At 48.6% G+C, this 26,348-nt stretch overlaps 1 protein-coding gene across 11 annotated transcripts in view; it reads right to left on the bottom strand.

Moving 5' to 3' along the window:
* The window catches only part of SGK2 (serum/glucocorticoid regulated kinase 2), a 44,219-nt gene that overhangs the window by 12,125 nt on the left and 5,746 nt on the right, over nucleotides 1–26,348 (bottom strand). For 4 of the 11 annotated variants that reach the window (XM_075901374.1, XM_075901376.1, XM_075901367.1 and 1 more), the window contains exons 1-5: nucleotides 18,954–19,160; nucleotides 5,453–5,522; nucleotides 3,139–3,196; nucleotides 1,291–1,340; nucleotides 476–533 (exon numbers count right to left, since the gene is read on the bottom strand). In XM_075901374.1, the coding sequence (XP_075757489.1) occupies nucleotides 476–533; nucleotides 1,291–1,340; nucleotides 3,139–3,196; nucleotides 5,453–5,522; nucleotides 18,954–19,062 (345 nt within the window). In that variant the 5' untranslated portion in view covers nucleotides 19,063–19,160. The other 7 variants (XM_075901365.1, XM_075901371.1, XM_075901369.1 and 4 more) reach the window with 7 other exon arrangements.

Below are 26,348 nucleotides of genomic sequence, written 5' to 3' on the forward strand. Positions count from 1 at the left end.
TGGCGAGAATGACGATCCACAGCCAACAGGAGCTGCAAGTTACTGTACCTGTGGAGACGCAGGTAGATACAGCAGCGGGGCCTGCCAGGGGCTAACCCTGGCAGATCAGATTGGCCCACGGGCCATACGCCCACCCCTGCCCTGCAGTCTTCTACCTTTGAGGCAGTAAGATACCACGCACCCTCTTCCTCTGGGCTACTAGGAAGGAAAGCGGACTAAGGAACTATCGTGGCTCTCAAGTCTTGCCAGGCAACACAGACACAAAGCACTGATTAGCCTATTGCCGTTGACCTCCCCTAGACACTTGTTCACATCCCCTACAGGCCTCTCTGATCCCAGTCCCATTTCAGCACGGCTGCCAGGCTACATGAAGCCCACTCAGCTACTTCTGGATCTAGTTCAGCCAGGGGAAAGAGGAGACTCTGCAAGGAGGCCTTCAGGAACCCATAACCGACCCCAAGCTACGCCCACTTACTTTTCCAAAGCTTCCTTTGCCAATCACTTTCAGAAAATCAAAGTCTGTTGGCTTGGCACTGTTGGACAAGATGACAGCAGATTACCACCCACATCACCTGTTCCATGCACAGAGTCAGGGGTTTGCTTTTTTCAAAACGGTACAAGGAAGGTCAGCCCTGGAAGATGGACTGGGGGGGGGCATACTCTTCATTCACAAGACTGGCTTCCCCTATGCCAGCCATATATGCAGCAATCCAAAGGCAAAGATTTATTATGGTGCAACACAAGCATACGAGGGCAGCAGTGGGGTATGCCAGATGCCTGGAGAATCTCCACTGCTGAACAGGACAGGCAGAGAAAGCCGTTAAAAATCTTCAAATGCACCTGAAGGTCGGAGGCAACTGAAATTCTTTGTTCTCTCTCTGAAGACTGGGAGGCACTCTGGCTCATAAAGCAGACACCAGGGAGATGCAATAGAATCAAAGTAAGGAAGACTTTCCCTCCCCTACCTAGTAGGGAACCAAAGTACCAGGTGGAAGCAGCAAAAGACCAGGGGCTGGTGGGGATGGAATCAGAGTGGAGCCAGGAGAGGAGGACGACCATGACTGACTTTAGTCAAGATTGCAAAGCAGGCTCCTGAAAATGTGACTAGCTATGGCTGAGCCCCTGGCAAACGGACATACACACTCTATTGGCGCACCTGGGCTTTTGCTAGTTGTGACTTCTTTGCTAAGCTGTAGCAAAATCAGATGGGAAGCCAATCAGTTATTTCACTGCAAACCTCACCCTGTGCTCTGGGTTCAATACTCTCCCATGTAAACACAGGCTACTTACTTTGGATTAGCAGAAGGGCCAAGGTTGATGTTGTCAGTCAGTGTCGGAGGCTGGAGGGGACACAGACATTAAGCAATTAGTCAGCAGTTCCATTACCAGGATCACGATTCCAGTGAAGACGATCACATTGCTTTCCTTGCTGCTGTAAGCCCTGTGTTACAACCCCAAACAGACACCATCAGCCTATTTTTGAATCAGAATCTCAGTCAACAGTGGCCCATAGTCTGAGACAATTGGCTTTACTCCTTCCCCCCCACCCAGCCCCCAACTCTTCCACGTTCCCCAGTGAGAGTGGAACAAATCTCCTGGCACTTCTCAGAAGGAGGTCCATCCCCACAAGAAGCATACGGAGAGGAGCAGGGGTGAGAGGAGGAATGCCATGTCTCTTCCTCACCTTAGCTCTAATCATGTCCTAAAGCAATGGCACCCGTCAGAATCCACCCCAGCCTGCCCAGCCCTTCGGAAGGCAGCAACTCTTGTGAAGGAATGATGGAGGAGGTTTAGCGGCTAGCGTGGTTTGTGCAAGATGACCACCTTCGGTGCCAGGAAAAGTAAGGTGCGCCGTTAAATTCACTGGGCCTGCTTGGCCAGTGAGTTGCAGGAATGCATGGGCCATGGCCACCATCTGAGCTGGGCGAGGGACTCACACAAAAGGTGAGAGCTCCCCACTCCTGTAGCATGTACAGGTCATTGCAGGTCATTGCCCGTGCCTTCATGAGGGCTGACAATTTTATCCCCATTGCTAACGGGACTGCAAGGACCTGCAGCTAAGCATACCCAAGGCTGGGATTCAGAGCCAGGAAATTAATCTTCCTACCGCCTGACAACAACACTAACCCAGCCCTTGGCTCAGGGACCACTCAGAACTGAAAGCTATGCTAAAGCCCTGGAATTCCTCTTTTCTCTGGTGGTACAAGGCAGAGCTGGGGGGACCCATTCTCTACTTGTTCCCCTCCCCCAATACACAAGTCCTTTTCCTTCTCTATCCCCGGGGGAGGGGGAGTTCCCTATCCCCACACATTACAGGAAACAAGCCCTCTGCTAGGCCCTTGCATCCCACTTCCCTGTGACCCCAGCCAGAACACAAGCAACTCCTTCCTCACCATCCAGTATTGCCCACTGGTGATCACAGGGACAAGGTAGTACTAGAAGGCCATCAAAGCCAACAGGAGGAGTATACTGTATTGGTTTCATAGGGTAGATTCTGCAAGGACCAAAGCCTAGGGACATCTCCCCATCTTTCCAACACACCTTCTGCAGCAAGAGATTATTGGGTGGGAAGGAAGACAGATGCAGACAGAGACGCACAGACACAGGGCAGAGCTAAAGAGTCCCCACCCACCCAGCGAGGGGTGTGATTGAATGGCCACACTCCAGGGGAAGCGAGCCGACTCTACATGCCCCACCACAGGGACACTGCTCAGCCTGGACACTCCGCAGCCCTGCAGGGTTCTTGTGGCCAGAGTGAATCAACGTGCTGGAGAGGGGCTAAAAGCACCCAGCCTGATGCAGTCTTTCAGGCAACACGTCCTGGCTTAAGATCTGCAGTCGACTTGATGGTGATGCACCCGGTATGGCTGAGGAATCCTGCAACAACTGGAGCTGTCTCAGTGGATTGCAGAAATGGGGTGTCGTGAGTCATCTCCCACCCATGGCAAGGGAAGGGTCCTGCCTTTGTACCTGAAATGGAACAAACTGCTCTTTGGCCAGCAGAGACATCCCACCCTCTTCTCTCTTTCCTGAGAGGAGAGACGGATTAAGGCCAAGTTGTCCAGCTCACATTTCTCCTACACTGTGTCCTGCCTCCTTGTTCCAATAAGCATAGGAACCAGCAAGCCAGAACTTTACCTGGGGGCAGTTATCCGGGTGTCTGGAACGGTCCATTAAGAAGGCAATTCTTTCAGCACTTGAAAGAAAAATAAAATGATAATAAAATAAACCAGCACAGAGACCGTTCATCAGCACTTGGTCCTTGGCCTTCAGCCTGTCGGGGTTCAGAGCCAGTCTTCAGTGTACCGAAAGCAGATACCCATTAGAGGGACATGCATGATCTATCCAGCTGAGAATGGATAAGGCAGGAAAAAGCATTTCACCACCCGATAACTTGAGTCCTCACAGATTGTGCTGCCAACACAATGTCTGGAGCCATGAAGCCTGATTCTTCATTGCCCTGCAGCTGGTATAGCTGTTTCCATGGGTGCAGAGGGGGGTACAGACGGCTCCTTCTCGCTTGCAGTATGAATTTTGTGCCCTCCCTTTGCACTCATGTCAGAGATGACAAATGGTGCAGGCCCAAGAGGAACCAGTCCAAGGTGTTTCAGTGCCCAGGAGCAGCCACAAGATTCCCGAAAACTCAATGATCTGCCAACATTTTCAAGCGGGGCCCCTGATTCCGGCCCCTCTCATCAGAGCAGCTCTTGTTCGGCTACTTGCTGCAGACAGGAGCAGCGCAAGCCTCTCTCAGACTTGCTCCACCACCTCTCAAAAGAAGGGACCTTACGGCCTAGCAAAACCCTGAGCATCTAGTGCAGCCACCCCCGGAAGTTCTCTTCTGCCATCCACAAGTAGATGCTGAGAACAGCCAGGTTGCTCTGCACCCCCATGCTTACAGTCTTGTGATGTGCTGGGGGCTGGGGCTGAATTCACCTCTCCAGACCCAGAAGGTCCATTTGTCCCTGTAGGGAACCAAGTTAACACAAGCGAGGTTTGACCTCATGGCTTTTCCCATCATGGCGCTGGCCCAGTTTCAGTACCATTTCCCAAGCCTAGACCACCCTGTCTGACAGGCCGTGTCTAGACCAGCCACTTTTTCCGGAAAAACTTGCCAGCTGTCTACACTGGCTGCTTGAATTTCCGCAAAAACACTCATGTAAGATTGTCAGTGCTTTTGCGGAAATACTATGCTGCTCCCGTTCGGGCAAAAGTCTTTTTCCAAAAAACTTTTGTGCAAAAGGGCCAGTGTAGACAGCAGTGATTTGTTTTCCACAAAAAAGCCCCGATTGCGAAAATGGCGATCAGGGCTTTTTTGCGGAAGAGCGCGTCAAGATTGGCCACAGACGCTTTTCCGCAAAAAGTGCTTTTGCAGAAAAGCGTCCTGCCAATCTAGACGCGCTTTTCCGAAAATGCTTTTAACGGAAAACTTTTCCGTTAAAAGCATTTCCGGAAAATCATGCCAGTGTAGACGTAGCCACACAGTTTGATGGCCTTTACTAGCCCGAGTAGCAAAGCAGGCCTGGTCCCAGGTGTAGGGTTGCCAGATAGTTTCAACAAAAATACCGGACACGCTTGATATTACATCACAATCTACATTCCATCTGATTTAGAAAATACCGGGCATTTCTACTTTCTCAATTTGTTTCCCCGAACAGAAAGCTCAAATACTGGACTGTCCGGTTCAAAACTGGACACCTGGCAACCCTCCCCAGGTGAGCTCTGGCAGCCAAGTCAGCATTAATTGGGGCATCTTTTAGGAAAGAGCCATGCTCAACAGTGGCTCTTGGTCCCCAGCTCCAAAGGCAACTTTGGCTCAACAGGTGCAGGAAGGAGCTGAAAGACACTGTAGCTTGGCCCTCTCCTGTTCCTGGGAGCTGGTTTTTCTGTGGTTGGGCATCTTGTCAATAAGAACAAAGAGAGCCAGCCCCAGCACCCCACTTCCCTTTCTAAACCCGCCCCCTCACCATTCACCTTTAGATAAAGTTAAACAATATCAAAACCAAGCTCCTTTCCCACACCCCAAAAGCTTCTTGGAGGAAGCTTTGCAGACATATGGGTGGGCCCATTCATCTCTGGAGCTTTATCCAGGCCCATGAAAACCCCCACTCGTCTGCACCCTCTGTAACCAGCCAGGCAAGCCACACACTGAACTCTGCATTTCTCTCTCTCTCACACACACACACCCCTTACAGCACAACGCTCGCCCTCTGCAAATCACACATTGCACCTGGACTCCCAGCAGTTAGAGACCCCCTCTTCCAAAGCAGAATCAATGGCATGGCAGGGGACGCTCCCTGATTACGCCTGTTTGTGCTGGAGGCAGCTCCCAGGGCCCTGCCCACATCTGGCTCGTGCCAGCCTGCTCTGCTCACCAATTATTGTCTAGAGCAGAGGTTAACAGGCTGCAAATTAAAGGGCTAGTGTCACATCGAGAAGTGTTTATACTCACTAGGAGCACAGCCTGGAGCCCGAGGACTGGATGGTCTGTTCTACCCTCTCACACCCGTGCTTTACAAGATCTGCCGGAAAGAAAAGTTAGAAAACTAAGCTGATTAGCTGGCGGCAGGAGCAAAAGAACACAGAGGCATGTTTGTTTCTAGCTGACCTTGCCCTACTCTTCTGCACCCTTCCCCCACTCCACCCACACACCAGAAGAGCCAGAGATTTATAGAAACCAAGACAGGTCCAACAGGGACCTTTCCTCAGTTTACAAACTACGCACTGAGTGCTGATAACTAGCTACCTCCAGCCGTCTTGTTTGCATAACCCTCTCCTCCCCCTCCCCTGTATCACCTCTCAGGAAAATTCTCCGAGTCGGAGTCTCCTGACACATCACTCACAAGACAGATGCGTTTATACAGGCAACATTATACTTCGCGCTAGAATTGCCCCCTCCAGTCAGGGTTCTCAAACCACTTCCAGGCCTCATTATTTCCCACACCAAAATTATGGCAAAAGTGACTTGTCCAAGAACAGTGATAGAGATGTAGCCGTGTTAGTCTGGTGTAGCTGAAACATAAGACAGAACTATGCAGCACTTTAAAGACTAACAAGATGGTTTTATTAGGTGATGAGCTTTCGTGGGCCAGACCCACTTCCTCAGATCAAATTGTGGAAGAAAACTGGCATATATACCAAAGGGATACGATCAAAAAAAAGTGAACACATACAAAAAGGACACATCAAATTTCAGAACAGAGGAGGAATGGGGAGGTAAATGTTGTGTGTGTGTTCATTTTTTTTTATTGTATTCCTTTGGTATATATGGTCATGCCTATTTTCTTCCACAATTTGATCTGAAGTAGTGGGTCTGGCCCACGAAAGCTCATCACCTAATAAAACCATCTTGTTAGTCTTTTAAGTGCTACATAGGCCTGTTTTTTGTCCAAGAACAGACAGCCAGCCAGGGCCAGCCAGGATTAACCTTGCACCTTGTGTCTGCCACAGCAATGAAAAGCGCTTGCCAAATGTTGCCTTTCTGACTTGGTGGCATTTTACCCTCACTTTGCAAATGCAGCCCAACAGAAGAGGCAGGCCCAGAAATCCCATCTCCTGGTCCCCCAGGCTAAGTACAGAATACAACTGGAGCCAAGAAACAGAAGCATGTTTTGCAAGTCATAAACAAAAACCATGGCAGTTTTATTTGTCATCTAACAAAAATGTTGCCCCCTCCACTTCAACTGTTCTCTCCCATGAAGAATAGCGGGGGAAGGAGAAGAAAAGGAAGGAAAACCAGAACATTCATTTTAAACTAATATTTAAAAAACAAAAACAAAAACAAAACAAAAAACAGAAGATTCCTTAAAAAAAACGGACACAAATCAATGGACACAAATCTGATATTAGGAATGGCAACATACAAAAACCTGTAGGGGAACACTTCAATCTTCCTGGATACACAATTGCAGATCTAAAAGTAGCCATCCTGCAGCAAAAAAACTTCAGGACCAGACTTCAAAGAGAAACTGCTGAGCTACAGTTCATCTTTAAGTTTGACACAATCAACTCTGGATTAAACAAAGACTGTGAATGGCTTGCTAACTACAAAAGCAGCTTCTGCTCTCTTGGAATTCACACCTCCAGATCAGCTGCTAGAAGTGGGCCTCATCCTCCTTGATTGGATCCACCTCGTCATCTCCAGCCTGATCCCGGCCTGCATATTTATTCCTGCCTCTGGAAATTTCCACTACATGCATCTGACGAAGTGGGTCTTTGCCCACGAAAGCTTATGCTCCTACACTTCAGTTAGTCTATAAGGTGCCACAGGACTCCTTGTCGCTTTCTTAAAAAAAAACGGAAAAGGTATTTCTATGAAAATTACTGTTTAATTAAAAAAAAAGTGTTGAACAACTATACTGTAGGACAGTGTTTCCCAATTTTATTTGGCCACGGAACCCCTAGAACTACCTTAAAAAAATGACCCGCCTTGTTTCGTCGAGCAAAAAACCCCACCATGATTCCCACCACAGGTCTGTCTCTAAGATGGGGTGCGGGAGTGCTGGCTCTTCGCGGAACCCTTGCTTTCACAATTGGAAAACACTGCCATAGGAGAAACTCAGCAGCACTGGAATAATGGAGACTTGGTGGGACAACTCAAATGCCTGGAACGCTGTCATGGAAGGGTATAAATCGTTCAGGAAAGAAAGGCAGGAGAGAAAAGGAGGAGTTGCACTGTCTGTAAGAGAGCAGTATGATTACTCAGAGCACCAGTATAAAGTGGGAGAATAGACTGATGAGAGTCGTTGGGTTAAGTTTAGAGGCAGGAGCAACAGGGGTGATGTTGTAGTCGGTATCTGCTATAGACCACCAGATCAGGCAGATGAGGCTTTCTTCAGACAACTAAGAGAAGTTTCCAGATCGCAGGCCCTGCTTCTCATGGGGGACTTTATTGTCAGGGTGATTAAAGCAGTACACAACATCCAGGAAGTTTTTGGAGAATGTTGGGGATAACTTCTTGACACAAGTGCTGAAGGAACCAACCAGGGGCCATGCGCAGCTTGACCCGCTGCTCACAAACAGGGAGGAATTAAAAGCTTCAGAGGGGTAGCCGAGTTAGACTAGAACTGCAAAAACTTAAACAACAAATAGTCTTACAGCACCTTAGAGACTAATAAAACATGTTGTAGATGGTATCATGAGCTTTCGTTAGCACAACCCACTTCTTCAGTGGAATGGAGTTATTAAAGGTCCAGTTTCTAAATACATAGGGAATGGGAGTGGGGGGGAATTAGTAGGGGAAGTAGAGGTGGGTGACAACCTGGGCAGCAGTGACCATGAGCTGGTCGAGTTCCAGATCCTGATGAAAGGAGCACAGCAAAATACAAACCCTGAACTTCAGAAAAGCAGACTGACTCCCTCAGAGAACTGATGGATACTAACATAGTGGGGAAAGGAGCCCAGGAGAGCTGGCAGTATTTCAAAGAAGCCTTATTGAAGGCACAGGAACAAACCATCCCAACGTGCAGTGAGAATAGCAAATATGGTAGGCGACTAGTTTAACTTAGCAGTGAAACCTTTGGGGAACTTAAACACAAAAAGGAAGTTTAGAAGAAGTGGAAACTTGGACAGATGACTAGGGAGGAGTTTAAATATATTGCTCGAGCATGCAGGGGTGTAATCAGGATGGCCAAAGCACAACTGGAATTGCAGCTAGCAAGGGATGTGAAGGGTAAGAAAGGTTTCAACAGGCACATTAGTAATAACAAACTGATCAGGGAAGATGTGGGACCCTTACTGAATGGGGGAGGTAACCGAGTGACAGATGATGTAGGGAAAGCTGAAGTACTCAGTGCTTTTTTTGGCTCTGACTGCACAGACAAGGTCAGCTCCCAGACTACTACACTAGGCAACACAGCATGGGAAGGAGGAGGGCAGCCCTCAGTGATGAAAAAACAGGTTAAGAACTATTTAGAAAAGTTGGACATACACAAATCCATGGGGCCAGATCTAATGCATCCGAGGGTTCTGAGGGAGTTGGCAAATGTCATTGCAGAACCTTTGGCCATTATCTTTGAAAACTCATGGGCTGTGTCTAGACTGGCCAGTTTTCCTGGAAAATCAGCTGCTTTTCTGGAAAAACTTGCCAGCTGTCTACACTGGCTGCTTGAATTTCCGCAAAAGCACCGACTTCCTGCTGTAAGAAATCAGTGCTTCTTGCGGAAATACTATTCTGCTCCCGTTCAGGCAAAAGTCCCCTTTGCACAAAAGGACCAGTGTAGACCGCTCAGATTTGTTTTCTGCAAAAAAGCCCTGATCGCGAAAATGGCGATCAGGGCTTTTTTGCGGAAAAGCACATCTAGATCGGAAAAGCGTCCGTGCCAATCTAGACGCTCTGTTCCGAAAGTGCTTTTAACTGAAAAGTTTTCCGTTAAAAGCATTTCCGGAAAATCATGCCAATCTAGATGCAGCCAAGATGACTGGAAAAAGGCAAATGTAGTGCCCATCTTTAAAAAAGGGAAGAAGGACAATCCAGAGGACTACAGACCAGTCAGCCTTACTTTAGTCCCCATAAAAATTGTAGAGGAGATCCTCAAGGAATCCATTTTGAAGTACTTGGAGGAGAGGAAAGTAATCAGGAATAGTCAACATGGATTCATTAAGGGCAAGTCTTCCCTGACCAACTTGATTACCTTCAATGATGAGGTAACTGGCTCTGTGGATATGGAAAAGTTGGTAGATACGATATACCTGGACTTTAGCAAAGCTTTTGATATGGTCTGCCACAGTATTCTTGTCAACAAATTAAGGAAGTAGGGATTGAATAAATGGACTGTAATGTGAATAGAAAGCTGGCTAGATCGTTGGGCCCAACAGCTAGTGATTAACTGCTCGATGTCTGGTTGGTTTCAAGTAGAGTGCCCCAACAATTGGTTCTAGGGCTGGTTTTGTTCAACATCTTTATTAACGACCTGGATGAGGGGATGGATTACACCCTCGGCAAGTTTGCAGATCACACTAAGCTAGGGAGAGAGGTAGATACATAAGGAGGGCAGGGATAGAGTCCAGAGTGACTTGGACAATTGGAGGATTGGGCCACAAGAAATCTGATGAGGTTCAGCAAGGACAAGTGTAGAGTCCTGCACTTGGGACAGAAGAATTCAAAGCACTGTTACAGGCTGGGGACTGAATGGCTAAGTAGCAGTTCAGCAGAAAAGGATCTGGGGTTTACAGTGGATGAGAAGCTGGATACGAGTCAACAGTGTGCCCTTGTAGCCAAGAAGGCTAGTGGCAAATTGGGGTGCATTAGGAGGAGCATTGCCAGCAGATCTAGAAAAATTATTCTTCCCCATTATTCAGCACTAGTGAGGCTACATCTGGAGCATTGTATCCAATTCTGGGCCTCCCATTACAGAAACAATGTTGACCCATTGGAAAAAGTCCAGTGGAGGGCAACAAAAATGAGGAGGAGGCTGACACACATGACCTATGAGGAGAAGCTGAGGGATTTGGGCTTGCTGAGTCTACAGAAGAGAAGAGTGAGGGGGGGGGGATTTGATAGCAGCCTTCAATTACCTTTAGGGGGGCTTCAAAGAGGATGGAGAGAGGCTGTTCTCAGTGATGGCAGATGGCAAAACAAAGAGCAATGGTCTCAAGTTGCAGTGGGGGAAGTCTAGGTTGGATATTAGGAAAAACTTATTTCCCTAGGAGGGTGGTGAAACACTGGGATGGGTTCCCTAGGGAAAGGGTGGAATCTCCATCCATAGAGGATTTTAAGTCTCGACTTGACAAAGCCCTGGCTGGGATGATTTAGTTGAGGTTGATCCTGCTTCTAGCAGGGGGCTGGACTCGATGACCTCCTGAGATCTCTTCCAACCCTAGGATTCTGTGATACGTACGAGTGCTTCTAAGGCTCTAAGCTGAGAGTTCCTTCAGCTCAGGTAACACCTTTGGAGATAAACATGAACAAATGACACTTTGCAGAAGATGTTTCCATACTGGCCTAACCACCAGGCTGGGAATTCTGCAGGGGAGCCAAGTCCCTGAACAGACAAGTCCAGTTGTGAGCTGAGTAACTGTTAAAGCACTAGTCTGGAACCCAAGATTTAGATTTGGTGTTGAGGTGCAACTTTACAATTTCCTGCTATAGACGCAGGATGGTGCAAGTGGAATTAACGTTTATTAAGTCATTTCCCAGGTGTAGTAAGACTGCAGCACTGTAGAGTTGCATGAAATCCAGAAAGTGATGCTGGGTGTGTCTGCCATTGTTGTGATGGGTGCGTGAGCATCTTCCAGCTGCCCGAAGATAGTATTCTGTTTGCATACAGACCCTCAACCCCTGGACATAAGTCTACTGGGCTGTAACATTCACCTGAACTTTTCTCTCCCTGATGAGCTATGGGAAGTTTGCTCAATTTATTTGCCAATAGAGTTTGTATTTGAGTTTGACTCCCCTTAAGTTACCAGGATAGCCTAGCAGAGGGCTGTGTTTAGTAATGTCACATGGACCAGGCTGCGCATTGGAAGAGAGACACAGACTGGACAGATATCACTATCGATGTGGAAGGCAATTTGAAGAGTAAACCAGCATCATAATGGATAACACGGTGACTACTGGTTCTGAACACAAATGCAGCCCCTGAATAGTAGAGCACCTTGCGCCAAGTCCTGGCAACTGGTGGAAAGAGAGGTTGGGTCGATGGACTTGCGTATGCAGGAACTGGAAGTGAAAATGACACTTGGCAATTCACAGCTATGGTTGTCTGGTACTAATCTGTGCACAGATGCTCTTACTGTGGAATAAAAGACCCCTCTTCTCATATAACTTAAGCCAGCAATAACTTCTCATATAACTTAAACCCCACACCCTCAGTTATCAGACTAGCGTTACCTTATTCTGCAGTCAGAGCATCTATGCAGCCTAGCATCAAAACCAAAGGTGTTGTCAGTTGGGCTATGTCTACACTGCAGGCTTTTTGCACAAGAATGGCTGTTCTCGCGCAAAAACTTATGGAGTGTCTACACTGCATGTGTGTTCTTGCGCAAGCAAATTTACAGGAAAGCATCAGAAAAGAGGGCTTCTTGTGCAAGAGTTATTCCTCTCCCCATGAGAAATAAGCCCTCTTGTGCAAGAAGGCAGGGTGGATGGGCAACATGGATTTCTTGTGCAAGAAACCCCTATGGCTAAAATGGCCATCAGAACTTTCTTGCACAAGAGAGCATCCACACTGCCATGGATGCTATTATGCAAAAGTACGTGGCAGTGTGGATGCACTCTTGCGCAAAACAGTTCTTGCACAAGAAGCCTGCAGTGTAGATGTAGCCAAGTAGTTTAGGGATTTCTGTTCTTGTGAGCACTGCAGACAAGCCATGACAGCCAGCTTTTGCCAACAGCTCAGCACATTGACTACAGTACAGAGCTTTCCTGAACATCTGGCCCATGAGCTCGATTCTCCCCACTCACACCAATTTCACATTTTACTGTTGATTTGCAGCGGTGTAACAGAGCTGGGTTCAAATTTCAGCCTCACATCCAAAAGAAGAAGGAAGTGGTAGCTCCTAGCATTAGCCACTCGTCTACCCTAGGGCTGTGTCTACACTGGTGCGTTCTTGCACAAAAACAGTCACTCTTCCGCAAAAACTTGCCACCTGTCTACACTGGCCGCGTGTTCTTGCGCAAGTAAACTGATGTACTGTAGAAAATCAGGGCTTCTTGCGCGAGAACTCTGATGCTCCCTCTCAGGAAGAAGCCCTCTTGCATCAGAGCTCTTCTAGAAGAGGCCAGTGTAGACAGGCAACATGACTTTCTTGCGCAAGAAGCCCCTATGGTTAAAATGGCCCACAAGAAAGCTCTGATGAAGAGAGCGTCTACACTGCCATGGATGCTCTTGTGCAAAGCACATGCCAGTGTAGACACTTTTGTGGAAGAGTTTTTGCACAAGAATTCTTCCGCAAAAGAGTTCTTGCGCAAGAAGCTGCCAGTGTAGATGTAGCCTAGGGGTTTCCTCCACATCAGTGTCTACACCAGCAGTTGGCAACCTTTCAGAAGTGGCGTGCCAAGATTTAACTTAATCACTTCTATTTACGGATCTGCATGCCGAGGAAGGTGTAGAAGCAGACTGGGAGTAGAGTGTCTGGCCAGGTGGAGGGAGCAAGATGGGGGTAGTGTGTTTGGCCAGGAGGGAGGGTGCAGGAGCAAGGGAGGGTGTCGGAACAAGCTGGAAGCGTGGGCTCTTGGTGGTGGGAGGGAAGTAAGTGAGGGGGATTGGGATGGGGGGATCTGGGCATGAGGGGGGGATGCTTACCTAGCATCACACACCTTGGGGGGGGGGGGAAGGTCTCACGCATTACTGCGCTGCCGTTCCCCCAGCAAGGTAGGGAGGTGGAGGGAGCTCACTCAGCCCCCCACACACAGCGGGGAGCCCGCGCAGCTGCAAGGCTGCAGCATCAGTTCTGACTTCCCACTCGGAGGGCGTGCGGAGGGGGGTGAAAAAAAGCCTCCAATTTCCCCGCCAGAGCCAGCTTGCAGTGGAGAGCAGCAGAGCGAGTGGCTCCATATGCTGCTGCTCCTCCAGCAGGTTGGGGAGGGATCCGGGGTGGGGGGAGGGGAAAGAGAGAGAATGGCAGCATGCACAGCACACACACAGAGCACACCTGCCGAGCCTGTGCCACGCCACAAATCTTTTATCACAGTGTAGACGTACCTTTGCCACAAGACAAATAAATCTCCTCCCCAGACCTGGGTAATATTTTTCAACAAACTTAAAAAAAAAAAAAAGCAAGCCCTGCAGATTAGTTTCTCCCCATGCATTCGGTGAGCATGGACTGATTCGGCAAGTTATTTTGCTTGAAAAAAACCTAAAAAAAAGTTCCTCCATTTTTTCAGAAGTTTTTTGTTTTGATTTGAAACAGCATTTCTTCAACTTCATAGTTAACCATGTTTTAAAAAAAAGCTAAGAAAGAAAAAGCCTTCAGAATCTAAGCAACACATTTTGTTTGACCCAAAACATGTTTAAAACAATTCTCTCAATGGCCAGCAAAGAAACCCAGCTCTAGTCTGCTGCTCCAAGGGGAGACCCAGGACTAGGCTAGCAAAAGTTGACTAGATCAAACCAGAACAGTGCCTTAGGGGCTGAGGGCAGAGTTTGCCCAGCTTTTATCCGTTTTAAGGTCTCTTCAGGGGTTTCTCACTGGAATCAGTGAAACTAAGTGATAAGTCGCTATGGGAGAACTTGCTTTGTGTCTATCAATATTAGACTGGGCCACTCAGGGACCAGGAACTCACCTTCTTATGCATTTGAGAAACTATTCACGCTGTAGTTTGAGGTCGCCCCTGTGTATGTAGTGCCATTGTCAGGGTTCCTATTGAGATGGCTGTGATCAGAGCCGCGCCTGCATCCCCACCCCTCGGTCCTCACACCCCCCTTTTCTAGGAGGATTGCCTTCTCCTAAGCCAAGGCAGCTTCTGCCCACCAGAGGGGTTCAAACCAAACAGCAGGTACTCAGGCAGTCACAGACCCTCTGTGCCCTAAGCCTGGAGTTCTTCCCAGCATGCTTAAACTAAAAATAAGACAGAAATAGGTCACAAACCTACCAACTCAGATAAGAAGCGTGCTGTGCTGGTGGGAGACAGGCTGCTAAGCCCACCCTCCCGCCCATCTCCCCCAGCCTGTGGCTGTGGAAGGGGACTCAGGTGGCAGGCACCTATTTTCACAGCAGCCGTGTCACTCAAGTTGAAGCAGTCAGTCTCGCTAACAACAGTCCCTGCAAAGACACACCCACAGTACAAGCAGCTGCCTCCTCAAAACCCTCTTTCCGTAATTTCACCAGCAGCGACCCACATTCCCACCCCAGTGTATTATTTAACACTCTCCCTACAGATCACAAACACAACAAGATTCTTACCTTGCAAGAAAAGGCGACCTCATCATAGCTCACAAAAAACAAGGCTTCATTCCCCACCCCTCTTCCCTGATGTCATCTTTCCCTCCTCATGTTCTATCCAACCTCATTGTCCACTCCCTGGGAGCAGTGCTCTTGCCCTTGTCCTTGCTGGGGAGGGCTAGTTTCAGCCAGGAAAAGGCAGCCAGGCTGAGAAAGCTGTTAGCGTGCAGACACTTTGTATTGGAGAAGAAGCATCAGGCTTACCAGCCTGAAGGTCTGATTTAAAGAGGGGTGTGGCAAGTCACCTGGCTCCTGCAGCTATCCAGAGAGAGACATAGTTACTGACAGAAAACACTGTGATTTCATGGCTTTCCTGGACAGTAGTTCTCAACCAGTGGTACGTGTGCTCCTGGGGGGAGACAGACGTCTCCTGGGGTGGTATATCAACTCACCTAGATATTTGCCTAGTTTTACAACAGGCCACATAAAAAGCACTAGCAAAATCAGCACAAGTTCAGATTTCATACAGAATACGATGTGTTTATACTGCTCAATATACTATACACTGAAACGTAAATACACTATTTATATCCCAGCTGATTGATTTTATAATTGTATGGTAAAAATGAGAAAATGGACAATTGTTCAGTAACAGTGTGCTGGGACACTTGTAATTTTAGGTCTGATTTTGTTAGCAAATAGTGTTTAAGTGAGATGAAGTTTGGGGGTATTCAAGACAAATCACTCATAAAACGGGAATGTTACCTACCAGCACTGTGCTCTTGGGGGAACCAGCCCATAATACTCATGGAAAACAAACACCTCCGACTTCTGCTTTCACCAAAGTCATGAAAAGGTGGGGGAAGCCCCACCTAAACCCTCCAGACAAGGGGGACAGGATAAGGACACACCCTTAGCCTCATTTGCAAGGAAAATAGAACAGATAGACATCTCCATTAGCATACAGCATGGAGAACAGATTCCAAGGCAAGAACAGCACTGAACTCTGGGATCCAGAAAGCAGGAAAGCACTGCCTGGTGGGAAATCTCTGCTCTCAGTGCTAGTGAGCCCAGGCCTGCCCACTCCTAGATCAGTAATGATCAGACCAGTTTTAGTACGAAAGCCTCATTGGGATCCAAAATACTGGAACTGCCTAATTGCATTACGAGCTCCCTGGAAGGTCTCCAACCCACAGCCAGGCATAATCAGTCTCTGTTGTGTAACAAACAAAACGACAGGAGAATACTCCCTTGAACCATCCCTTTACCCAGAAACAAATCTAGTGTCCCCCTTGAACTCTTGTAACCCTCCCCCACACCCCTTACCCAGGCTCACTTAAAGTGCTCTGATGCCTGGATCTAAACTCTGTCAGGTCCACTAGGACTTCGTCTGCTCCTGACTGTGCTGGGGGCTTTGCTCTGCCTGTCTCCAACACTCTGGACCTACAGCTGCCATCACCACATGGGAAGCCCAGTCAGTTCGGCTGTGTCTACACTACATCCCTTTTCTTAGAAAAGGTATGTAAATTAGACACTTGAAAGTTGCAAATGAAGTACCAGAAATGTAAATCCTGGCTTCATTTGCATAATGGCAGCCAGAAATACAGGATTTTTCAAAAAAAGGGGGGGGGTTATTTTCGATCGATTGATCCCCATCTAAATGGCCATTTTTCTTTCAAAAAGCCCTGTCTTGAAAAAAAACTGTGACTTCCATTATGCAAATGAGGCATGGGAAATTTAAATGCCAGCTTCATTGCAATGTCAAAGTGTCTAATTTACATCCCTTTTTCGAGAAAAGAGATTAATTTAGACAGCCTTCTAGTTTCACGGAGGGGTGTGATCTCTCTCTCTCCCCACGCCTCCAGCCCCTGTATAATCTCCTAACCCAGCTTTATGTGATCAGTTCTGGTTTGCTAGCTCTAATGGTTGTACAGTGGAGTCCGGATTATTCAACTCCCAGTAATCCGACACTCCGCTTTATCCGACCCTGCAGCTCCGGGGGACTTTGTCCCTGGGAGCTGTAGGGTCAGATACAGCGCGGGCGGGGACAACGGCCCCGCTTGCTGCCCCGCTCTCTCATGGAGCAGTTGCTGCCACTCCTGCCCAGGACAACGGGGCAGGGAGTGGAGCCGTTCTCCCGCCCCGTGCCCTGAAGCCGCTGATGCGGCTCCTGCTGAGGCCACGTCTTCCCCAGCAGCAGCAGCTCTCCCTGTGCTCTCTAGGAGCAGCGGATGCGCTACTGCTGGGGAAGACGTGGCCCCAGCAGGAGCCCCATCAGCTGCTCCTAGGGAGTACAGGGACAGCTGCTGCTGGGGCTGCGTCTTCCCCAGCAGCAGTCCCTATCATCCGATATATTCGATAATCGGACCATGCGTCGGTCCCGTTTATGTCGGATGATAGGGACTCTACTGTAATCAGATTTACTATTGTAACTGTTGTTTGGCTACCCACAAATAACTAACTTTCATTGTTATGACAGTTGTTTTTCCTCTTCCCCTTCCCTTCAGGGGGGGGGGGGGGAGGGTGTTGTTTTGGCTTGCCTCCTCACTCTGCAACAATGCTCCTTGTTCCTAAGCTAAAGCCCTGTCTTGCCCAAAAATCCTGTGGAGTTTGCTCAGCAAGGAGCTTACTAGCAAAATGTTTGTGGTATGAAAGAGGGGGGGTGCTGAACCTAGCGGCATAGGAGGGTGGCAACGTAAAGTGCTGTTTTACCAGCCCATTGAGGCCAAGGCCACACGAGAGTCACAGCCAGTGTCCCTTTAAGATTCTCCAACCATGAGCAGAATGAGTTTTGGCTTGTGCACCGAAGCTGAGGTCATGTGCACTAGTTTGGATGCGTGTCACCCTGGCACCCCATTTATTGACACCCACATTCCTGGCTGCCAAAGCAAGTCCCCCGCCCTCCCCCTGTACCATGCGGCAGGTCTCATTGCCAGTCCCAGCTGTCAGAACAGGCCCCAGCTGCCACATGGCAGCCCTGGACACTGGAACAGGCCTTCCCCCTCTCCTCCACCATGCCACACAACTGCAGTGAGTCCCAGCTCCCTGGCATGGTGAGGGAGCCGCTGTGACATCTGAGCTGGCCCTGCCCCCCACACAAGAGCTGCTACATGGCTCTCCAGAGGAGATAAGAATTTTTTGTGTGCAGCAGCGCAGGCATGCACCTTAGCGGGAACTATGGTCACAGCTTGGCATTGCTGTGCAGCCAGCCTAGGGACATCTAAAGGGTCAGCTTGTGAGTGCTGATTAACCGACCCTTTCAGATGTGCTCGGAGAGTGGGTGTGCAGCCGATTCTAGGGTGGGAAGAACCCCATCCTGGGAACCTCAATCCTGCAGGGGAGCTCCACTGGGAGAGAATTAGCAGAAGGGAGAAGCAGAGCTCCACGTAGAGTACTGCTTGTGTTACCCTCTTAGAGCTCTCAACCCTCCCCCCCCCAAAGTAACCCTTATAAATGAGCATACCTCAAAGCAACGGGCAAAGCTGGTAACAAAGGCAGAGAGCCCCCGGCCTAGAACATGGATAGGGACTGGCTGAGCAGAGAGGAGTTTCCAGGCTAAGGTTTCATTGTACAAGTAGTCAGGGACGCCAGCCGCTCCAGTATTGACTTTGGCTGTCAAAGCAAGGCTCCAGCTTTGCCCTACCACATATCTAAGAGATAGAGATCCCCAAGGCTAGAGGGCTGTTAGTTACACTTCCATCTCCTCAGAGCCACTAGGTCTGCAGAGTTCGGGTCTAGGAAGTCCAGCCAATGGCTAGTATAAACCAGCAAGAACAGCTTTAAGTAGAGGGAGATTTCTTCTTTCAATTGGTTAGTGACAGGTCCCACAGCTATTGGCCTGGCCACATTTGCATGGAGCTTTGTTCTGAGCAGGTGCCCCAAGACCAAAACACAACAGCCATGTTCAGATGCCAAGTGACTCCTGTAAGGTGCAAGCTCCAGCTATGTGCTTTGCCCAGGGCACCTTGTTCCCACAAGGCTCAGCAAATCGACAGGCAGCCAAACTCAACCACATCTTAGTAAAGACAGACAGTAAACCCGACTAGCCAGAAAAACAGCCAGGTGTAGAAATTCTCCAGCATTCTGCACAACGGCATGAGACCCGGGACGGGAGCTTCAAGAGCACACACCTGTCATCACTTCTGCCAGCAGCACCAGCATCCTGCAGGAAGGGAAGCAATCCTCAGCAGGCTGGTTCAAAGACATCTCAGCCCCTAGTTCTACCCGCCACTCCCACATTCAAACCACAATCAGCCACCCTCCCTCAACATGTGCCCTTTGAAAGTTGCAGAAAAGTAGCAAATGTTGCCACAACAGTCAGGCCTGCAGGGAAATGAACACACCCTCCTCTTCTCCCTTTGGGTCATCCTCCTTCCTGCCTCAGCTGCTGTCTTTATTGCCACTCCCGGAGAGAAGTGGGCTGCTGTTAAGCTGTCCCAGCTGGAAAAAATAAGGCAGAGCAAGGCTTGAGACTAGCATGAGGCTGGGAGGTTTTAATTAAGGATGAACCTCTTTGGTAGGAACCAATGAAATGCCTAGCAGGCAGCTGACACACCTTGGGCCAGTATGAGACTCTCTCCCACCCCTCTCCAGAACACACGAATCACTCATGGTCCCTGACTTTCTGCCTGTTGTGCCATTTAACCCCTTTCACCTGCCACATGTTCCTATCCACGTTCGCAAGCTTGTTCTGAGTCTTTTCCCCCACTGTGGCCAGACTTCAATCCCCATTGAAATGGAGCCCTAGTAATACGTATTACTGCCCCAGGCATACCTCTAGTGCAAACAGGCAAAACTGCTCTAAGGTATGCTTTGGACTGGTGCAGTTTACTCTGCTCTCAAGACTTGTGCCAAAAATGGGCTCTCCAGTTTGCTGGCAGTTCTGATAAATGGGTGGGGGAGGGGTATTTTCAGGTTGATCCCAAAATAAATGTTTTTGGGAAAAAATTGTTTAAAGGTCAAATGAAACATTTTGTTTGATACCAAATTAAACGTTTCCTTTAGTTTTACATTTTTTATGTCTTCACCTTTAAAAAAAATAGAATGAAAGGAAAATCCAAAACATTCAGTCATTTTGACCCCCCCCAAAAAATCAAATCACTTCAAGGTTTGGGGATCTGTTTGTTTTTCAAGACATGAAACTGACATGAATTCACAAAACACTTTGGTGTTGCTAAATCTACATTTTTGTCAAAAAAGTTTTGGCTGAAAAATTTCCCTCGGGGCTTATCTGCATGTACAGCGCAAGAGCAGCACAGGCGCAGCAGTAGCGTTCGGGGCCACATCTACACTACTGCTTATGTTGGCAAACCTTCCGTCTCTCAGTAATGTAAAAAACACCATGCTTCTCCCGCGGACAGAGCTACTGCTGCTCACTGGGGGTGGGTCTCGTTAGAACAGAGCGGCTACACGTGCAGTTCTACAGTGGTACAGCCACACTACCACATCTGTGCCACTGTAAGGTCTCTCAGTGTAGACATAGCTTTAGGAAGGCACTGCTATGTGGACAGGAGCATTTCTACTGTCCCCCTAGGTATTCTACCTCTCCAAGAGGCAGGAGCTATCTTGGTGGAAGAAGCTCTCCCAGGCTACGTCTAGATTGCATCCCTTTTTCGTGAAAGGGATGCAAATTAGACATATCGCAATTGCTAATGAAGCGGGGATTTAAATCTCCTTCCTTATTTTAAGGGATCTTTTCCGAAAGATCCCTTATGCCTTATTTTAAGAGGGATAAGGGATCTTTCGGAAAAGGCTTTATTTTCCGAAAGATCCGCATCTAGACTGGTGCTTTTTTCTGGCAAAGCTCCATGCCGAAAGAAAGCAGCAGCCATTTTTATGCTAATGAAGTGGGGGAGATTTAAATCCCCACTTCATTAGCAATTGCGATACATCTAATTTGCATCCCTTTTATGAAAAAGGGATGCAATCTAGATGTAGACCCATTGTCTATATGTGGGGTTAAGTCAGTATAAATATATTGCTCAGGAGTGTGGACTTTTTACACCCCTGAGTAATGTAGTCATTTCTGTATGGATCTGTAGTGTAGAACTGGCCTAAGTGCTAGTCTCAGGAAGGGTTCACCTACACCACCCCAAACTGTGGCCACTAGTGACTTTGCTTGTCTACAGGAAGGGCTTGCTCTGGTGCTGTTCCACCACTGGCTGCCAACTTATGCCTGAAATCCCCACTCTGACAAGGCCTTAAAGCTCAAAAAGCTTCCTGACATGCTCCTATGTGAATGGCTGTTCTTGTAAAGCTGCACATGGACCAGATATTCAGTTACTAGATCAACTGTGCAGGAGACTGAGCTGCTATTTGCAGATGGCTGTTTGGTGGCATGTGTGAAATGAATTTGCTTGGCCTTAGTAGCAAGTGTCCACAGGACCACATGTTCACAGCTAGCATCCTTTATTCGGCACTAGTGAGGCCACATCTGGAGTATTGCGTACAATTTTGGGGCCCCTACTACAGAAAGGATGTGGACGCATTAGAGAGGGTCCAGCGGAGAGCAACCAAAATGATGAGGGGGCTGGAGCATTTGACCTACGTGGAGAGGCAGAGGGATTTGGGCTCATTTAGTCTGCAGAAGAGAAGAGTGAGGGGGGATTTGATAGCAGCCTTCAACTTCCTGAAGGGAGGTCACAAAGAGGATGGAGAGAGGCTGTTCTCAGTAGTGACAGATGGCAGAACAAGGAGCAAGGGTCTCAAGTTACAGTGGGGGAGGTCTAGGTTGGATATTAGGAAAAACTATTTCCCTAGGAGGATGGTGAAGCACTGGGATGGGAGGGGGTGGAATCTCCATCCCTAGAGGTTTTTAAGTCTCAACTTGACAAAGCCCCGGCTGGAATGATTTTGTTGGGGCTGGTCCTGCTTTGGGCAGGGGGCTGGATTCCATGACTCCTGAGGTCTCTGCCAGTCCTATGACTCTATGATCCCGGGAGAGAGATTAAGTCAGGGGTGGGCAAAATATGGCCTGGAGGCCAGATTCAGCCTGTCCAACCTTTGGATCCAGCCCACCATGATACTTTGCACTACCAATGTTTTTCAGCCATGCAGGACGGGTTTGCTCCCTGTGTGCTATGTCCCACACGTCGCTCAAAGCAGCTGGCTGCTGCTGCCATGTTCATCTTCGTGCCATATACCCCATGGGGCAGGAGGACTCCGCATGCTGCCTACACTTCCAGCACATTCCTCGCAGCTCCTATTGACCTTGAATACTGTAAGTGTGACTAATCCAAAAGGAAAACCTCAAAGGCACCACCACTGCATCCAGATTGAGGAAATTAATCCAGGCAAAAGCATATTTTGAATTGTGATTTTTAACTTCTATCTGAAAATATACTCTTATGCTCTTCTGATTTTTTCCCCTTTGACTCCAGTTCCCCTTTGACTCCAGTTTAACCACTAGGCCATGCCAAATCCCTGTTAAGAGTATGTTCCTTTTGTACATGCACCCACACCATTTTTGTGCTCACCTTGCATGTGCAAATGAGGCACAGTGTGGTGTGTGAGCAAAGTCTGGATGGGCAGGTTAGGAAGGAATGAGGATAAAAAAAGGACTGGGGTGAAAGAGCAGAAAGCCAGAGGACTCCTAAAACAATGGACAAGTTTTGTCTAGCTGTGTTGCCCAGCTATGTCAGCAGACACGTGATTCATCATTTGGGATGGGCGTGTTCTTTCCCAGATGGAAACCCCCCCTTCTGTCACTGCAGGCCACATCAGCAAGACAGGGTTGTGCTGGCAGTGCTATGCCAGGTTAGGCTCTGTAGTAGAGAAACACCTAGGGTGCGTCTAGACTGGCAAGATTTTGTACTGTACAAAATCAGTGCTTCTTGCACAAATACTATGATGCTCCCGCTCAGGGATAAGCCCTCTTGTGCAAGAATACTTGCGCAAGAGGGCCAGTGTAGACGGGGAAGGAATTTTTTGCGTAAGAAAGCCCCGATGGTGAAAATGGCTGCCGGAGCTTTCTTGCACAAAATCACATCTATACTGGGCACGGATGTTTTTGTGCAAAAGCACTTTTTGTGCAAAAGCATCCGTGCCAATCTAGACGCTCTTTTGTGGAAATACTTTCAATGGAAAAACTTTTCTGTTAAAAGTATTTCCGCAAAATCATGCCAGTCTAGACACAGCCCTAGGTGGGAAGGGCCTCAGGCTTCCTGCTCAGAGAAAGCTGCCGCGCGCTCAGAGCCTTTTGTGTCGCCATTTAGGATATGTCTACACTACATGCCTCTGTCGGCAGAGGCATGTAGATTTGTTTGTTCAGCAAAGGTAAATGAAGCCGCGATTTAAATGATTGCGGCTTCATTTACATTTACATGGCTGCCGCGCTGAGCCGACAAACAGCTGATCAGCTGTTTGTCGGCTCGCCGCTAGTCTGGACGTTCCCCCTGTTGACATCAAAGCCCTTTGTCGGCAGCCCCGGTAAACCTCATTCCACGAGGAATAACGGGGCTGCAAACAAAGGGCTTTGATGTCGACAGGGGGAACGTCCAGACTAGCGACGAGCCGACAAACAGCTGATCAGCTGTTTGTCGGCTCAGCGCGGCAGCCATGTAAATGTAAATGAAGCCGCGATCATTTAAATCGCGGCTTCATTTGCCTTTGCTGATCTGTCTAATCTACATGCCTCTGCCGACAGAGGCATGTAGTCTAGACACAGCCTTAAAGTCCTGGCCTTGAATTGCTGAAGGATTAACAGCCTTGTCTGCTGCCCGTCCCATGCTGTGGGCATTTTAATGCTACAGCCTATATTGTGTATCAGGTTGCCAGGAAGAGGCCGGTTGAAAAGTGAACCTGACAGTGTCTGGCCAGCCGTGCTGACTGGGCGCTCATCTCCAGTTCTCTGCAGTAACTGGCCTCCACCACCAGGGGTTGGCGAAGCCCCTGGAGGCTCACAGCGATGGCTCAGGTGGATAGAAGTACAGTGGCTCTCCCGTCCCTGCTCTGCTGTTCTGACTGGGGCAGGCTTGCGCCCTGCCAGTGTTGTACCCTCACAGAATCCCACAGAGGCTTTGGAAGCAGCCGTAGCCTGTGTCACAGGGCTGTGCTGACCCCAGCAGTCACAGAATAGGCAAGGCACAAGCTGCTGCTTCTCTGTCTCTGCGTTAGCACCTGTGCCAGCCCCAGGGCGAACCTGGTTCTTAAGTCAGCGAGATCGCTCGGGAAGATCCAGCCTTCGGTCATGGTACAAAGTGCAGGCTACTGAACAGTATTGATCGTTTCATTTCCAGTGTACATGCACGACAGGGCCAATTTGATCTTAGCTGCTGCCCAAGTCGGTGCATGGCACTAAGGGTGGGAGGCTGAGGCCTATTAACTAATCAGTTTGGCTACGTCTAGGGATCCCTTTTTCGTCCCTTTTTCGTCAAAGGGATGCAAATTAGACGTATCGCAATTGCTAATGAAGCGGGAATTTAAATCTCCCCCGCTTCATTAGCATAAAAATGGATGCCGCTTTTTTTTGGCACGGAGCTTTGCTGGAAAAAAGCGTCAGTCTAGACGCGGATCTTTCAGAAAATAAAGCCTTTTCCAAAAGATCCCTTATTCCTTATTTTAAGAGGGATAAGGGATCTTTTGGAAAAGGCTTTATTTTCCGAAAGATCCGTGTCTAGACTGGCGCTTTTTTCCGGCAAAGCTCCGTGCCGAAAAAAAGCAGCAGACATTTTTATGCTAATGAAGGGGGGAGATTTAAATCCCCGCTTCATTAGCAATTGCAATACGTCTAATTTGTATCCCTTTTATGAAAAAGGGACGCAATCTAGACATAGCCATTAAGTAAAAGGCTTTAACAGGTGCAGTTCTTTTGGTTTCAATGGGAATTACCCCACTTACCCCAGGAGTGACTCCGGCCCAACCTCCCATTCCCAAACCCAGTACCAGGAAAGGCCCCGTGGTGGTGTAGGGCCTTATAGCAGGAGTGAGCTCTCAAGTGCAGCTACCCAAGGAGCCCATCTTGCTGAGGTGTATAGTTTGTGCCATGCCTGTGGCAGTGTGGGTGAGAGAATGCACCTGACCCTTCTTCCCCTTTCAGCCCCACTTATTTGTCAAAAAGGAAACAGGCACTTTAATGATTAAATGTTGCAATTAAATATTAGCTCGTCCTGACATTAAAGCAGCAGCTGACCCAGGTAGGAGTTGTTGCTTTACAGCTTACCGCATCAGGCCCTCCTGGCTGCCAGGGCTCTAAGCCAGGCCAGGTTTCAGACAGCAGCTGCTAGCACCCAGTTCTCTTCAAAGTGCCACGTGAGTCCATCGGAGCCAACAGTGTTTCCCTCATGTAACCGACAGTGCAATCCTTAAAAGAGTGTAACCCTCTGACCCTTCCCTACTGCGTAAACAAACAACATGGGCTGTGTCTAGACTGGCCAGTTTTTCCGGAAAATCAACTGCTTTTCTGGAAAAACTTGCCAGCTGTCTACACTGGCCGCTGGAATTTCCGCAAAAGCACTGACTACCTACTGTAAGAAATCAACGCTTTTTGTGGAAATACTATGCTCCCGTTCAGGCAAAAGTCCCTTTTGCGCAAAACTTTTGTGCAAAAGGGCCAGTGTAGACAGCTCAGATTTGTTTTCCGCAAAAAAGCCCCAATCGCGAAAATGGCGATTGGGGCTTTTTTGTGCAAAAGCGCATCTAGATTGGCCACGGACGCTTTTCCACAAAAAGTGCTTTTGCAGAAAAGCGTCCGTGCCAATCTAGACGCTCTTTTCTGAAAAGTCTTTTAACGGAAAACTTTTCCGTTAAAAGCATTTCCGGAAAATCATGCCAGTCTAGACGTAGCCCATGTGGGACAGGACACTGGGACACAGCTTTGGCATATACAAGAGTGAGCTCTGCACCCCTGGGGCCTTTATTAACCACAACACATGGGTCTTCAATCAGCTGTTATCTGCACATAAAGTAAGTGCATAGTGGGAACTTGAATCTCTTTGCTGCTCCCTCATTTGAGCCGTATTTACTGTAGACTGGGGCTACTCAACCCGGGGCTACCCATGGGCCACATGTGGCCTGCAGCCCGTTTGTTTGCGGCCCGCGGTGAAGTTTGGGTTTACACAGGGTTCAGCATGCACATGCCCGCAGGTGGGACCCTTTGAACATGGCTTCCACTGGGAACACACTCCACAATGGTGAGGCATCTCCGAGGCGGGGTGAGCACTGAAAAATGCACGCAGATGGGTTGGCTGGAACAGACGGGTATAGGGTGTTAGCATTTTAGCCCCCAGAGAGGGGTTGCTAGGAGCGCCGGGGCATTGTGGGAAGTGCTTTGTAATCATGCCCATCAGTGTGAAAGGAGCTATTTGCATATACTTGCATGGATATGCAACCACACTTAAGTTGCGGCCCTCAGCATGTGCTGTGAGTATCATTGTGGCTCCCGGTGCTTTCAAAGTTGAGTAGCCCTGATGCCCTGCTGTAGAGTCTTATGTTGTCTTCATTTGAGACCCCCTCAAAATGGTTAGCTTTGCCTAGCAGGTAGGAACGACAGCCTTGAGGAGGGTTGTTTGCACGTGTTGCCGTCTGAG

The sequence above is a fragment of the Pelodiscus sinensis genome, chromosome 18 (assembly GCF_049634645.1).
Source record: "Pelodiscus sinensis isolate JC-2024 chromosome 18, ASM4963464v1, whole genome shotgun sequence".
In the NCBI taxonomy this organism is placed as follows: Eukaryota; Metazoa; Chordata; order Testudines; family Trionychidae; genus Pelodiscus; species Pelodiscus sinensis.